Here is a 15,344-nt window from a genome sequence, read left to right as displayed (position 1 = left end):
ATAATTAAAATTACAGAAAAAAATGTGGTAATCCCTTTGCAATGCAGCCGTCCAAGTGAATAAACACTGAAATCGGTTTGATAGTTCAGTTTAAACTTGCGCGTGAAATGTTGAGGACGGTATGTATCAATAATGATTACAATACCATTAAGTTCCAAAATATATTTTTAAAAAAAAGTCTGAACACTGAAAACAAAAAATATCAAATTTCAAAAATAGCAATAAAAAATTTCATAATTAAAATTACAGAAAAAATGTGGTAATCTCTCTGCAATGCAGTCGTCCAAGTGAATAAACACTGAAATCTGTTTGGTAGTTCAGTAGGTAATTACCGTTATGTAACTGCCAATAGTCACATGACCAGAGAAACTCGTGAAATTCAGAAATCCAATGTACATAAATAAGTGAACAAATGAGCCATGTAGTGATAAAATTAGAAACTATGTTCTTTACTTTATGGAAACGAAACATAAGATATTGCCATCTGCCATTCTTCATTGTGCTAAATGCAGATAATAAAGTGCACTGTTCAAGCGACGATATATCGTTGCTAGCACTTTATGCACAAGTACCAAACAACGATATATTGTCTGGCATTCTAAAGGTTAAGGAAGCCTAAAATGTTACTAAATTTATTTTGATCTACCTAAGTGGAGGGATTAAATTTCTCTGAATATTAATGGTTATTTGTGAGTGATAATACACACAGTAATAACATTCATAATCATGCACTGAGTATTGTTTTCAAATAGCTTCAATAGACAGAACTAAACCAGACTTCTTACAATTTTTTCAAGGCACCTTCAGCAGCTATTAATGCTTTGATTTGCTTTGGCATACTGTTAATGTATGCTTGCACCATCTCCTGCATTTGTGGGTGATAATTCCACACTTGAATTACCTCCTCAGTGAGCTGAATATTGGCAGTGATGGCTTCCTTTATCAACTCGGTCGTCAACAACTCCCAAACAGTGTCAGTTGGTTTCATGTCTGGTGAATATCCTGGCCGGGATACAGAGGGACATTTTGTTCTTGCAAAAAGGCTTTCACTAATTAGGAGGTATGGTATGGAGGAGATCCATTGTCCATATAAACAAACGGTTCTCCATTAAGGAATCGTTCTTTTATTTGTGGTAGGAGCCTCTTCCTTAGCACTTCCTTGTATTGGTCCTGTCGCATCAATCACCATTGATTTGCATTCAGGGCTATCATCCAGGTGACAGACTCCTTATCAGTTGTTTATCTAGAATTTTCTTAAATGATTTCAAAGAAATTGGAAATTCCTTGAAGATGTCCCATGGTAAATTATTTGAATTCCTAATTTCTCTTCCTATAAATAAATATTTGCCCCAGTTTACCTTCTTGAATTTCTACTTTATCCTCTTATTATGACCTTTCCTACTTTTAAAATCTCCATTCAAGCGTATTTCTGTTGACAGCTCGGAACATTCCTCTTAATGTAACAAATTGACAGTAATTATTATTCCACATTATCGATACAGTATGTTGTAGTACATGTTTCGTTTTATTTAAACATCATCAGCTACAAATACACTGAGTGGCCAAAAGTCACGGGAAGGGGTGTCCCATTAGAAAACATGCCGAGTATGACCCCTGAGCGTTGCGGCTAGGTGCTGTGTAGCTGAGCAGTCTGTCACAGACACCAGTGTCATGAAGATGAAAACACGTCGCGAGTTAACCATTTTTGAACGTGCTATGATCATCGGCGCACAACGCATGGGTCATACCGTTGTGGAGCTTGTGTGCGAATTCAGGTTTCCAAGGTCAGCGGTGTCGAGGGTGGATCTTCAATATTGCAGAGAGAATGTTACCACCCACGTAAACCACCGCATGGGAAGACTTCTTCTTCTTTCCCTTTGTGCCATTAGGCGTCGGGACATTTCAGCCATTTACTAAAGTTTCTTTTGTCGCGCGCCATTCTCTGAACCTCACCCAGGGTCTTCCCTCGCTTCCTGATCAGTCCCAAGATGTACTCCTCCGATTCAATCCGTGGCCTCCCACGTGTTCTTCTTCCTGTTGGTCTGGCTCGCCACACCTGCTTCACTTTCATCTTCCATTCTTTCTAGGTGACCAATCCAGCCCAATCCTCTCCTCTCAATGACATCCATTATTGGCTCCTGCTGAAGCTCATCTCTTACTGTGGTGTTTCTAACATGGTCTCTTCGAGTTTTCCCAGCAACTTTCCGTAAATATCTCATCTCAGCGGCAACCAGACGGCTCTCCAGTTTTTTATGCACTGTCCAACTCTCTGGACCATACAGGAGGGTTGGCAGGTACACAGCATGATATACCCGCATTTTTGTGTTTCTAATATTTCTTTCTTTCCTATGACTGTGTTGTTTATACCATAGTAAACTTTATTAGCTTTTCTAATTCTGTTGTTTATTTCTGCCTCTAATTTTCCGTCCTCTCTGAAAATGGTGCCCAGATACTCAATTTGTTCTACTTGCTCAATATCCTCATTGTTCCACTTGATTTGAAGCTGTACTCTTTCTCCTTTGGTGAACTGCATGACCTTGGTTTTGCTCGCATTCACTTCCATCACACGGTCCTGGAAGGCATAAGCCCATTCAGTAAGAGCTTGTTGAAGATCCTCCTATTTCCCAGCCAAAATCAGAATGTTGTCTGCATAGACCAGGGATTGGACATATATTGGTCTCATGTTCCAGTTGCCAACCTTAATTCTTTTACACTGCTTAATGACTTGGTTCATGAAGATCACAAAGAGAAGAGGACTCAAGCTGTCACCCTGCTTTACTCCCTTCACCATTTCAAATTCCCTAGAGCATTCACCAGCTATTCTCACTACTCCTTGGACTCTATTGTACATACTCCTAATGCGGCATAAGAGAGTCTTGGTTACCTTTTCGTCTTCAAGTGCTGCCCAAAACTGTATATCTTTCCGGCCACACTGGAAAGACAAATTGCTTGATAGTTTGCACAGTCCAGAGTGCTGCCCTTCTTATGGATAGGAACAATAATGCTCTTCTCCCAATCCTTTGGAATCTTCTGAATGCTCCATGCCTGTTGGCATATACTTGTCATCCATTTCACCACAGCCTCTCCTCCATACTTCATCAATTCCGGTGAAATTCCATCCCAACAGCTGCCTTGCCCACCTTCATTTCAGTGATAGCCTCTCTTCACTCTGCATAATTGTCTCCCCTACTTCTAGTTCTTCTTCTGCCCCGTTACCGGCGTCGTCTTGTAAATTCTGGTCTGCGCGGAACACATTCTCATAGTACGTGCTCCATGTATCAAGGATGTCCCGTGGCCTCGTTTGGATCTTCTGGTTCCTGTCTTCAATGTTCGTGATTCCCTTTCCAGTTTTGCCTTGGAGGGATCTTAGTATCTTCCAAAACTTCTTCTGATTAATTCTGTATTCTGATTCTATTTCCTCATCAAATTCCTGCCAGTTCCTTTCTTTTGCCTCTTGTACTTGCTGCTTTGCTTCATTACGTGCTTCAACATAGTTCCTCCAGTCCTCTACCCTTCTTGTTCTCATGTACTCCTTCCAAGCTACCTTTTTCCTCCCTACAGCTTCCTTGACTTCCTCAGTCCACCACTTTGTTCGTTTCCTTCGTGTGTTTACTGTAGTTTTCCCACAGACCTCGTCTGCTACTTTGATAATATTTGTCTTAAATTCACTCCAACTCTCTTCTAAGTTCCAACCTCTCTCAGGTTCTTCTCTTTCTGTTTGCTGAAGAATTTCCCCCAACTTCTGAACATAATTCTGCCTTACCTCTTCCTCTCTAAATGCAGAAATTCTTATTTTCTCAAGTCGAAGATGAGAGGGTGTGGGTGTAGCCTTGAATCTTGTTTTCATATTCAGAAGCCGATGTTCTGTACTCATTTCTGCACTGCGGAAGACCCTTACATCTAGTGCTGCATAAGTCATGTTCTTAGTGTAACAAAAGTAGTCAATGCAACTCTTTGCTCCTCGGCCTACTGCTTCAGAAGTTATTTTATGGATACTTTTATGGGGGAAGAAGGTGTTGCCAATCCTTAGCTCATTATCAATACAGAATTCCAGCATTTTTTCACCATTGGTATTGACGGTTCGTTCTGCTCCATGTTGGCCCATACATCCATGTCCTCGACGTAACCTATTTCCGATCCTAGCATTCCAGTCCCCCATCACAGTAACATGTCTACTTCTTTCCTTGGCTTTGTCTATAGCTTTTTGCATTTGAACATAAAATTGCTCCTTATCTACTTCTTGCATATCTTCCGTGGGGGCATAGATCTGCATTAGCATAATACTTTCTTCTAGTTCCACATCCACTGTGATAAGCCTGGAGTTAATAGGTTCCCATCCTGTCACTTTGTCCTGCTTCGGACATAATGATGGCCACACCTTCTTTTGCCCGTTCATTCCTGCTGACTCCTGAGTATCTCATTACATATCCCTTATCCAAATTTATTTGGCCATTACCTTTTGTCTTGGTTTCACTGACTCCAAGTATGGCAAGCTTGTACTTTTCCATTTCTTCGACTATTTCTAGCTTCTTCCCTGACAGAGAGGTCACATTCCAAGTACCAGTTCTCATATACCTTTTCGCGCCAGGTTGTTCCCTTGTTATCCGTCCGGCTACTCTCATGTTTCTCTGAATAGTTAATTTTGCTCCACGTGGGATATTAGTCCTACGGAAGCTAGCATGATTGGGGGGGGGGGGGGGCCTCTTAGCTGTCATGCCAGCCCATTTTCTGTAAGGGTATCTTCCCTTAGCCTTTGGGGTCCACTCCCTATCTGCAAGGCAGCAGTTTGTGGTTAGCAGTTCCTCTGCCTACTCTGCCATTGAGGTGTTTACAAGGTTCCTTCTTCCATCTTCGTAGCCATTGACTGCCAACTTCTGATGAATTTATGTGCCATTTCCTGCACAAAGGCTTCATCTGACCTCCAAAAGGGGAACTCCTCCGCCCGTAGCCGTTGGCCCCCCTTCTGATTGTCAGGTTTGGTAATGGCCGCCTGACCCTCGGCCAGACAGTCGCAGGTTGTACCGTCTACTGTCACATACGGTAGCAGGATATTCCTGACCTGATCGGGGCATGGGAAGACTACAGGTGTTTAATGAACGGACATCACGTTGCCTCTGCAGAACCATACTAGGCGCTTGACGGGCTACTGTTAGTCAGACCACTGCCCAGTTGAATGTTGTGAGTCAGGAACCCATTTCTACCAGGACTGTTCGGAGGCAACTGCACTGCATAGGTTTCACCAGCCGACGACCAACTCGTGTCCCTTTGCTGACACCTCAACACAAAGCTCAATGACGTGCATGTGCCTGCAAACATCGGCAATGGACCAGGGAACAGTGGCGGCGTATGGTGTGGTCTGATGAATCCTAGTACCAGTTGTATCGAGCTGATGGGCGCATGAGAGTGTAGCGTATACCCCATGAAGCTATGTATCCTGCATGTCAACAAGGTTGTGTCTAGGTGGGAGGTGGCTCAGTTCTGGTCTGAGTGGCGGTCGCATGGTTGCAATTAGGCCCCATTGTCCGGCTGTAGGGAGCGCTGACGTGCATGTTATGTAGACATTATTTCAGACCATCTGCATCCCTTTCTGGCCCTAGAGTACCCTGATAGAGATGCCGTGTTTCAACAGGATAATGCGCCATGTCAGTGCTCAGTGGTGGCACGCAGGTGGATGGAGGAGCACTCCAGGGAAGTTACGAACATGGATTGGCCCTCTAGATCCCCGATCTTAATACAGTTCGAGCATTTATGGGATGCTGTCAATGCTGGTGTGTGCTCCATTAACCCCGCATCAACTACATAAGACGAGTTGTGGGTAGCAGTGCAAGGTGTGTGGGTCCAGATCCCTCCAGAACAATTCCAATACCTTGTAGAGTTTATGCCTCGCCGTATTGCTACCATTTTGAGGGCTCGCGGAGGAGCGACTCGTTTTTAACATGACATTCATTGTCTTTCCATGACTTTTGGCCATTCATTGTGTCTTTCTTTAGGTAAAAATATTAAATGTGCAAAGACATAGTCTTCTCAAGATGATTTTAAAAACATACTTGAATACTTAAAAAATATTGGCTAAGGGGGAGGAAGTGAAAGATGGGACTTGAAAACAATTACTAACTACAAATTTTAAAAAATCCTTTGTGAATTGAGACAATTTGTTGCAGTGTTCATATAGAAAGTCTTTGTATACACTTATACACCATGATCAATAAGAAACGAGGGTAAAATGTGTCTTCTTTGCAATGTGTTTTTGAAAAACTCATTAGCAGACCTCAAAATTGATGAGGCTCATAATATTCCTTTGTAGAAAAACATAAAGGTTCATGACAGCTATAAGTGTGGGACCTTCCATAATTGGTCATTATGAAGTTGATATTTTGCAATTCGAATTGTGACCTCAAAATTAAAGTGTCCCAATATTTTTTGCTAGTCTTGGAGCAGTCTCCTTGCCGTTAATATGGCTTTATGTCTAGTCTATCTAGACTAATCTGTCTTGGGACACTTTAATTTTGAGGCCACAATTGCAAAATATAGTTTAGCGCCTATTTTAAAGCTATACAGTGGCTGCAAACAAGATTTTTCTCAATAAAATAACTTATTTTGTACCCCTTGTATATAATAATCTGCCAGTTTTCCACATGCTAGTTTAAATAGGATAGTCTTGTGAATCTCTTCCCCATCATGATGTGTAGTAAATTGGATCATGTAAATTGACAGTAATTTATGAAAGTGTGGAAGGCAAAATATGTTTGAAAAATATTTGTCAGAATTGTGTTTGTTGATGTACGTGTAGTATGGTACGTATCATGAATTAATGATCAGTCATAGCCTAATTTGCTTTTGTTGGACTTGTCTTTTCAGATCCGTCGCCAGGGGGAGGTTGTTCAGAAATTGGCTCACATGATTGGTAATAGTGTTAAGCTTTATGACATGGTACTTCAGTTCCTGAGAACTCTATTCCTTCGAACTCGTAATGTTCATTATTGTACTCTTCGAGCAGAGTTGCTAATGGCTCTCCATGATTTGGAAGTTCAGGTGTGTTCGTGTTTTATTGATGCATAAGACAATCTAAGAATTCATGGGTAGGAAAGATTTTAATGGCAGATGTTCAAGAAACATGTTTAAATTTGCCCAACATGTACCGGTAAATATTCTACAGGATGTTGCCAAGTAACCTGGACTAAACTTCAATGCTTACATAGCTGCATGCTCCGCATGATATCCATCATTGTTCACTATGTCCTCCACGTGGTCAATAATTTATTTATTTATTTTTTTATTTATTTATTATGGCTTCTTTCATGTGGCGAAGTTAGGGCACACGGCCCTCTCTTACACTTAACCACAATACAATAAATAATATTAAGGTTGCCTGTTACTGATTATACTAATCCATGCAACCATATCAGCAGTCTGATCTGGAGTTATAGTAATTATTATGGACTCAATGATTACCCTGCCTGCTGTCATTTCTTGATGGATACAGTACTTTGCATCCATCTCTTGGCACAGGCCAGAGTAAAGTGTAGCTTCCACCGAAGTCCCAGTCAACATCCATGGCTGTGACAATATGGAAGTTGCTGGGGTATGCATAGTGCTGAGTAATGACATTCAGAGCATGACTAGTGCATCTGAGTGTTATGTAAGGTGCTGCTCATAGGGTCAGTCGTGCTGCAGTAGTACTTTCTGACCCAGTGAGGAAAGCAATGGCAAACTACCTCACTCCTCATCTTGCCTAGTACACCTCATTTTGGTGCTGCCATTGGTTTTTGGGGTTTCCTTATAACCGCATAACCTTTGGTGGTGCTATTTGAGGATCCAATCAGCCTATGGGCTGATGACGTAACAGACAGACAATGATTACATATACTGTAGTTCAACAAGGGTACATGTTACTGGGGTGAAAGACAATTCCTTTACCTTATCCCACAAAAGAAGTGTCGTACACTCTGTGAGGTCTGGGCTTCTGGCAGGATAGGTAAAGGCATATCCTCTGGACATGACTTCGTTCAGAAAGAGTTCCTTGAGGAACACCAGGTTACAATTGCCAATATGGGGAGCTGTGTCCTGCTGAAAGACTTGCTACTCAAAATCCAAATCATTGATTCACAAAAGATCTGTAAATCAGCATGGAAACGGGTAAGGACCTGTGCATTTCAGTGGTGACAGTTGTTTTAAGGGGAAGCACAACTAGACAACCACTCTTTTGAATGTTTTAAGGCCATTCTAACTTCATGATAGAGGATGTACCCTAGTATCTCAGAATCCAGACAATTGTGAAGACATGCCTTTTCAAAAATCTGTTAAAAACGTAGGTGTCGTTTTGAATGGCATATTAAGCTGGAATGATCACATAACAAGTGTCTGTAGAAAAGTACAGTACTGTATATGCATCTCTTCATCCCCTAAAAATTAAACAATCCATTCTTTCACATAATATGAAAATAACACTTATTCAAACATTAATTTTTCCAGTGATTAATTACTGTGATAATGTACTAACCGGCACAAGTGTAGACTAAACAAAGAAACAAACCGAAAGGCATTTTGCAAAATGAGTTATACCAATATTTTCCTTTGTTTAATTCTGCGCTAGAGTGTATAAGACAAATTATTTTTGAAGTACATTATTTTTTAAAATTTCTGGTTGTAGTAAATATTGTCCAGGTTTTTGGCTTCTGCTCTAGGAACCATTCACTTAAAAATATATACATGGAAAACTACTTATCTGATGGTAATGACATTTTTATATGTTAATATAGCCACATTTGCGACAGACTTAGGAAGCTGGCACAATTCCTATCCTCGCCGCTAGATGGGGGCTTCGTTCATTCCATTCCTGACCCGATCAAATGACTGGAAACAGGCTGTTGATATTCATATATTCAATATAGCCACATGTATTCGTAGTGTAATACTCAAGTTACAGTTTTATTCAATCACTCCAGAAAAAGTTCTTATCATTTTTGTACAGCAACTTTTTCTCAGCCCAGGATAAGCATTCAACAGGAAAGTTGGGTTTGTTTTGAAGCACTTATTTATGGCTACCAGAAACTAGAACCTTTTTACCGGGTGAGTTGGCCGTGCGGTTAGGGGCGCACAGCTCTGAGCTTGCATCCGGGAGATAGTGGGTTCGTAAAGCCACTAGAAAAAAAAACTTTTGTAACCATACAGTGTGATACTGAATTTATGAAGAGTAATATTGATGTGTGCATGCTGGACCGTGCAATTAACAGCAGGGGAAGCCTCACCAAAAACACGCAGCAAAGAATAATGACATTCTTTGACACTTAAAATTCTTTTTATAATAAAAAAAAAAAATCAAGGCGCAAAAATTGGGGTGCGACAGATCCATCCTGTACCGTGTCTGACCCAGCACTGTCTGTAGTTTCTTCCTGTGCTGTGGAGGAACCACCGCTGGGAGGGGTTGTGTGTGCTTGTTCTAAGGTCGAGAAAAATCACTCGTTCAAATGAAAAGAATCCTCTAGTCTTCAGAATTACTGTGTACGGACTGCTAAAAACTTTCGGCATAGCCTTCATATATTGTGGTTAAGTGTAAGAGAGGGCTTTGAGCCTAAGTTTACTACTGTACACATACAAAGGCATAAAATAAATAAATAAATAAATTGAAAAGAAGGTACAGCATGGTGATACTGTCAGTATGGTAAGTGCTTGAGCCGGTTGGTGGTTAACGATGATGATGACGAGGTTGTCAAGAGGCAGGAATACACATATGGCCCCAGCATTTGTCATTGTAAGGCCACGGAGACCCTAATCCAACTTAAGTGGTCAACAGGGACATCCCATGTATCCTCTGTGGCTGTGGTGCAGTCGCACTTGGCAGGACTATCTTCTGAAACAGTAGTGAAACTGCCGAATAAGGATAGCTTGAAGAGAACAGTGAGGAGAGTGATGAACCAGCACCTCCCACCAGAATCAAAATCTGTTGATCTCCACAAATTGCTGGACAAATTCAGACTGTACTCTGGTGAAGGTTGCTGACAGAAAACTTGAGGGAAGTATATGGTATTTGCAGGAAGGAAATGAAGGCATCCGAGATGACTTTCTCAGCCTGATTGTGGTCACCTTCATACCGGAAGAGGATGTCGTCGTGGTAATGCTGATAATGCTCATAACTCGTATGCACTCGAATTCAGCCACATTGAAGACACTTCTGAATGTGGCAGGAGGCTCGGGTGAGGTTGAGGAGCGCTACCTTTTCCTCTTGGAACGTGGAACTGCTATAATTGATCTGTGCAAGGTCTTCTTTGGACAACAAATACTTTTGAGGCCTGGCATCACTTGCTGAACACCCTGATAGGAAAAGCTCATCCAACTCTCTTCACTTTCCTCAATCATCTTCAGGATGGGCAGAGAGCAGCAAATACACCCTCGCCCCAGAAAAGGGGGAAGAAAGTATGTGTTGACGGATGCACGCACAGGCTGGGTGGTTGGACGATATCACACTTATAAAGATAATGATGACATTCTGTCCTACCTGCAGACCATTGGGCACAATATTGCCAATGTGGAGTAAGTAAATAATTGGCAACAAAGTCCTGACAACCTTGAAATTATCTAAAACACCTAACTAAATAAGTTATTAAAATGATGTAATTGGGAATAAATAACGCTAAGTTCGCATTGTCTTTGGAACCAATTTCAACAGGGACCAAAATGTTTGCAACCAGTTTCCTGGACGTTATTGTCCAGGGACAGAATATCATGGACAAATTGTTGTAGATCTGTGTAACATTATCACTGACTTCACTCCCAAGTTGCCCACTGTTTGGACCCTGACCTGTATACGTGCAATTTTTGGAATGAAAAGTCTGTCCATGTGATTCAGATTGTTCATTAACTGGAGATCCTGTGGCTATGGCCAGCAGTAACGTAAAACTACAAGCTTGCTTTTAAATTCATATTAGGTCCTGTAGGGGGTATTAGCCTGCCTTTGCTGATGAGACCCAGTGATTGCTGTGCATGATGTTTTTGTGTATGGGCTAGAACAAATTTTTTACTTTCATTGACCTATCTCAGTGTCATCCTTGGCTTTGGCCACAGAAATCATTCCCAAAATTGTTCCAAATTAAGTTCTCTCTTTTTTTCTTTTCTGTATTTGTGAAACTGCAGTACTTGAGCGCACACGTTCTCACTCTCTCCATTACTAAGTTACTATCGCCTTCTTGATAGCTAATATCTTCCTGTTATAGTCAAACTTTAGTTTTCTCAGTTCTCTTTTCACTGTAACATTAACTAAGTTATGTCACAACCTTCCTTCACCGAGTCCGATAGCTGCAGTCGCTTAAGTGCGGCCAGTATCCAGTATTCGGGAGATAGTAGGTTCGAATCCCACTGTTGGCAGCCCTGAAAATGGTTTTCCGTGGTTTCCCATTTTCACACCAGGCAAATGCTGGGGCTGTACCTTAATTAAGGCAACGGCCGCTTCCTTCCCACTCCTAGCCCTTTCCTGTCCCATCGTTGCCGTAAGGCCTATCTGTGTCGATGCGACGTAAAACAACTAGCAAAAAAAAAAAAAACAACCTTCCTTCCTTGACTCAAGTTCACAGCGACTCTTAACCATCTCTCTCATAAGACTCTCCTAAGTTAAGATGGACTAAGTCTTAATCACATATGATACAGTAAAGTAAGACTGAATCACCACCTATGATCAAATAAAGACAAGACTCCACTAATGTAAGATCTGATAACTTGAGATGCCTGACAGTCCGTCTTTGATCTATTTATCACTTCTTTAGATCCTACTTTCTGAATTTCACCCATCTTAGTTTTGGGCTCTTAATCAGTCACCGCTGAAGATTCATGTTGACACCCCTCCGAATTGGATATCAGAATTCGCATTTCCTATCCCCAGTTTGCCTCTCAAACTTTCTATATTCTTCACGCGAATTAGAAATCTCCGTTCAAAACCCTTTGTTGTTCGTCTTCTGTCTTGCCTGTCTAATACTTTATTTATGGTTCGTAATATCTCTACTCTGATGTTTACTTCTTTATGATGTTTAGTGCAATTTTTTACAATATTCACCAAGTGTTTTGAGAGCCTAGCCGTCTTCTCCAGCTGCCTAGTATTAAGGCATTGTCTCAAGGGTTTATTGGACCTGTAATGTCCTCAATCAGCAACCTGCATGTCCTTCTTCTACACTTCATTTCATTTTTTTAAATGACGGCTCAGTCACTAGCTGGCTGATTTATGACCTCATTGTGGCTCACCTCCACTGTCTTATCATCCCTTAGTTTCAAAAGTTGTAAAGGCTCCTCGGGTCCCACATATTGTTTAACTCCACTGGACACATGTTCTTTCTGTACAATTCATTCATTATTACATTTTTCATATTATTGAATTTAAATTACATTGGACTATAATCACTGAGCACATTGTCTAGTTAGTGAAATTGAATTGATAATACTATTCCTTTGGAGAAATTGAATTCCAGCCATTCTCTCAGGTACTTAAACATGTTTGTTTTCTTCATTGTTCTCTGCTCCAGGTGCAGTGTACAAGGAGATTCACTGATGTTCGTGATGTATTGTGTTTTCTCAAGTGAAATGTAAAATTTCTAATTATTATTATTATTATTATTATTATTATTATTATTATTATTATTATTATTATCATCATCATCATTATTATTATTATCTGATCAATGATCAAGAGTCTGACTGTGGTCAGGGTGTTTGCTATAGAATAGAATTCTAGATTCCATTAATGATTTTTCCTCAGATTCATCAAGAGTAGCATTATTAACAATTAAAGTGGAAAACAAGATCTCTACATTGATAAATGTTCATGCTCCAACAAATGAAAAGAACAGAACTGACAGAGAGGGAACAGATCAATTTTGGGATGAACTTGACCAGTTAGTAACAAATATACTTGATACTAACATTAAAATTCTTCTTGGAGATTTTAATGCAAAGATTGGACATGAGAGAAAATTTTGTGTTGTGGTGGAATGACGACCAGCACATAAATTAACGAACAAGAATGGCGAACGATTAATAGAATTTTGTATTAACCATGGACTAATTTTAGAAACAACAAGGTTTAAAAGAAAACCGCATAAATTAATGACTTGAAAAAGTCCTATCACGACCGTGTGTCATGATGCATCCCCTTTCATGTCTCAGTGCCGAGTGAATGGACTTGAGCGAGTCTGGAATCTGCGACCTCTGAGACCAAGGATATTGAGTATTGATTTAGAGTTTATATGATCATGTAACAGTGACAAGGAGTCATAATGTTTCAAATGTTTGAGTGATAATCTTATTAAGGGGAAGAGAATGATAAGTATTCAAAGCGTAAGATTTCATACAAGTTTTATTTGAAGCAAGCTTGTGTAATGCTAAGTTAGTGCATGTGTAATGTTGTGAAATAGCCGACAACATAGCGTCATTGTAAAACGGAAAATGCAATGGAAAGTTCTGAAAGGGTTTCTGGAAGCCTGTAGAAGAAAGTGTTGCGTAGAACTTCTGATGCAGTAAGAAGCAAGTCGTTCGAGTAAATTCGATGACACTCCCCATCAGTTAGTGGGAGGAACACATGAACCAAACAGACTCAAAAACGGGATACTTCTGTAGAAGGAGAGGGAAAAACTTTGAGAGGCTTCGAACAGAAGATAAAGGGAAGAGTACTTGGACAGATCGGGGAGAATCTGTCCGACTACTGTGCAAACAACATGTGTGTGGCTGTGCGCCACAAAGAGGGAGAATCTAGCCAGCTTCCGTGCAAGCATCGTGTGTATGGCTGTGAGCCAGAACAGTACAGAATTTGTAGGTTATGTGTGAGGCAGTAAGCTGCGAAACAAATAGTACGTGGGCGCATGCCATTGAGAGAAACAGTCCAGAAATTGTAAAGGGTTACGCAAATCAGTGAAGGTATCTCTGTGTACAGCATAGTTAGCAGGTTGCTGGAGAAGGACTTACAGTTGCAACGACTAAGTTACTTGTTGTAGCTATGAGCCTAAAGACTGGGAACGAACATGGAATTGTTTGCTAGGAAGGCCGAGTGTTATAATGCGCCTTTCCTATCAGTAAACTTAACTTTACAGTCAGTACTGTTAGGAGATAGGCCATTCTGATTGACGGCAGAGTTTGAGGGTGTTGTGTTCAAGCCCTGGAGATACACATCCACTTTAACTAAACATCGCATCGCTTGAGACGCCAGCACAGAGAATAAGTTAAGAAGGAAGACGGATGCAGATGGAAGAAGAAGTCTTCAATCACAAGCTAATTAATTACCAAGTTTTGCAGGGTTTGGAGATAGACTATCTAACCAAGAGCTATAATTGTACTTGTACAAAGATTTCAAGAGTCTTAATTGAATATTTTGTAAATGTACAGTGTAAATACAGGTGAAGGGAATTGGTGTGTTGTAAAGTTGGACTTATTATTGTTTAATAATAGCTCCCGAAAAAAAAGAAAAAGAAAAAAAAAAAAAAAAAACCTGAATCCAGTCCCTAGCCTGCTGAATCCCTAGGATCATGACAGTCCAAATGTTAAATTGGGTGAATCCCAGATAGATCATGTGGCCATGGATCGTAAATTTCATAAAGAAATTTATAATGTTAAGGTTCTGCATGGTGTCGATATTGATTCAGACCGTTACATCTCCAAGATAAAAATTTAAATAAACTCCTAAAAGGGAATATAAACCACATAACCTTATTAGGAAAAGATTGTATGATCATAGTTAAGTCATTAATAATCAAATATTCTTTGAGAAATCCACAACACTTTTAAGTGATAGCTTAGGAACCACTATTAACAAACTAAAAGCCATAGCGGAGGAAGTTGCTCCCATTAAAGAAAAAAAAAAAAAAAAACACCATGCTTGGTGGAATGAAGCGTGTGATACAGCAATACTGTGCCGGCATAAAGCCTGGATGAATGATCAACAACAACAAAAAAACAAACAGAAAGCTCTAGAGAAGAACTAATTAATGCTAGATGATTAACGGCTAAAGAAATCAGGAGAGTTATAAGAAATTATCAGAAGGAAACATTAAAATCTATTGATGAGGCTTTCATTTGAAATAAAACAAGAGACTATTATAGGATATTTAAACAATACAAAAAATTACACTCCCCCTACTCTCCTGATGAAAGATAAGAATGGAAGCGTGGCCCATAATTAATATGACAATGCGATAATTTTGGCTGAACACTTCAAAACATTACTTAATAGTGATGAACCTGAAAATTATTTTGAATTTAATCTATTTCCCAGAAATAAAACACCGGGCGAGTTGGCCGTGCGCGTAGAGGCGCGCTGCTGTTAGCTTGCATCCGGGAGATAGTAGGTTCGAATCCCACTATCGGCAGCCCTG

At 40.3% G+C, this 15,344-nt stretch overlaps 1 protein-coding gene across 1 annotated transcript in view; it reads left to right on the top strand.

Annotated features, from left to right (window-relative positions):
- Positions 1 to 15,344, top strand: part of NELF-B (negative elongation factor B) — a 149,040-nt gene that overhangs the window by 62,170 nt on the left and 71,526 nt on the right. Inside the window, exon 5 of the mRNA XM_067145727.2 lies at positions 6,859 to 7,032. Within this exon, the coding sequence (XP_067001828.2) occupies positions 6,859 to 7,032 (174 nt within the window). The remainder of the gene's footprint in view (positions 1 to 6,858; positions 7,033 to 15,344) is intronic.

The sequence above is a fragment of the Anabrus simplex genome, chromosome 4, assembly GCF_040414725.1.
Source record: "Anabrus simplex isolate iqAnaSimp1 chromosome 4, ASM4041472v1, whole genome shotgun sequence".
In the NCBI taxonomy this organism is placed as follows: domain Eukaryota; kingdom Metazoa; phylum Arthropoda; class Insecta; order Orthoptera; family Tettigoniidae; genus Anabrus; species Anabrus simplex.
This window is presented reverse-complemented; position numbering and strand designations above follow the sequence as displayed.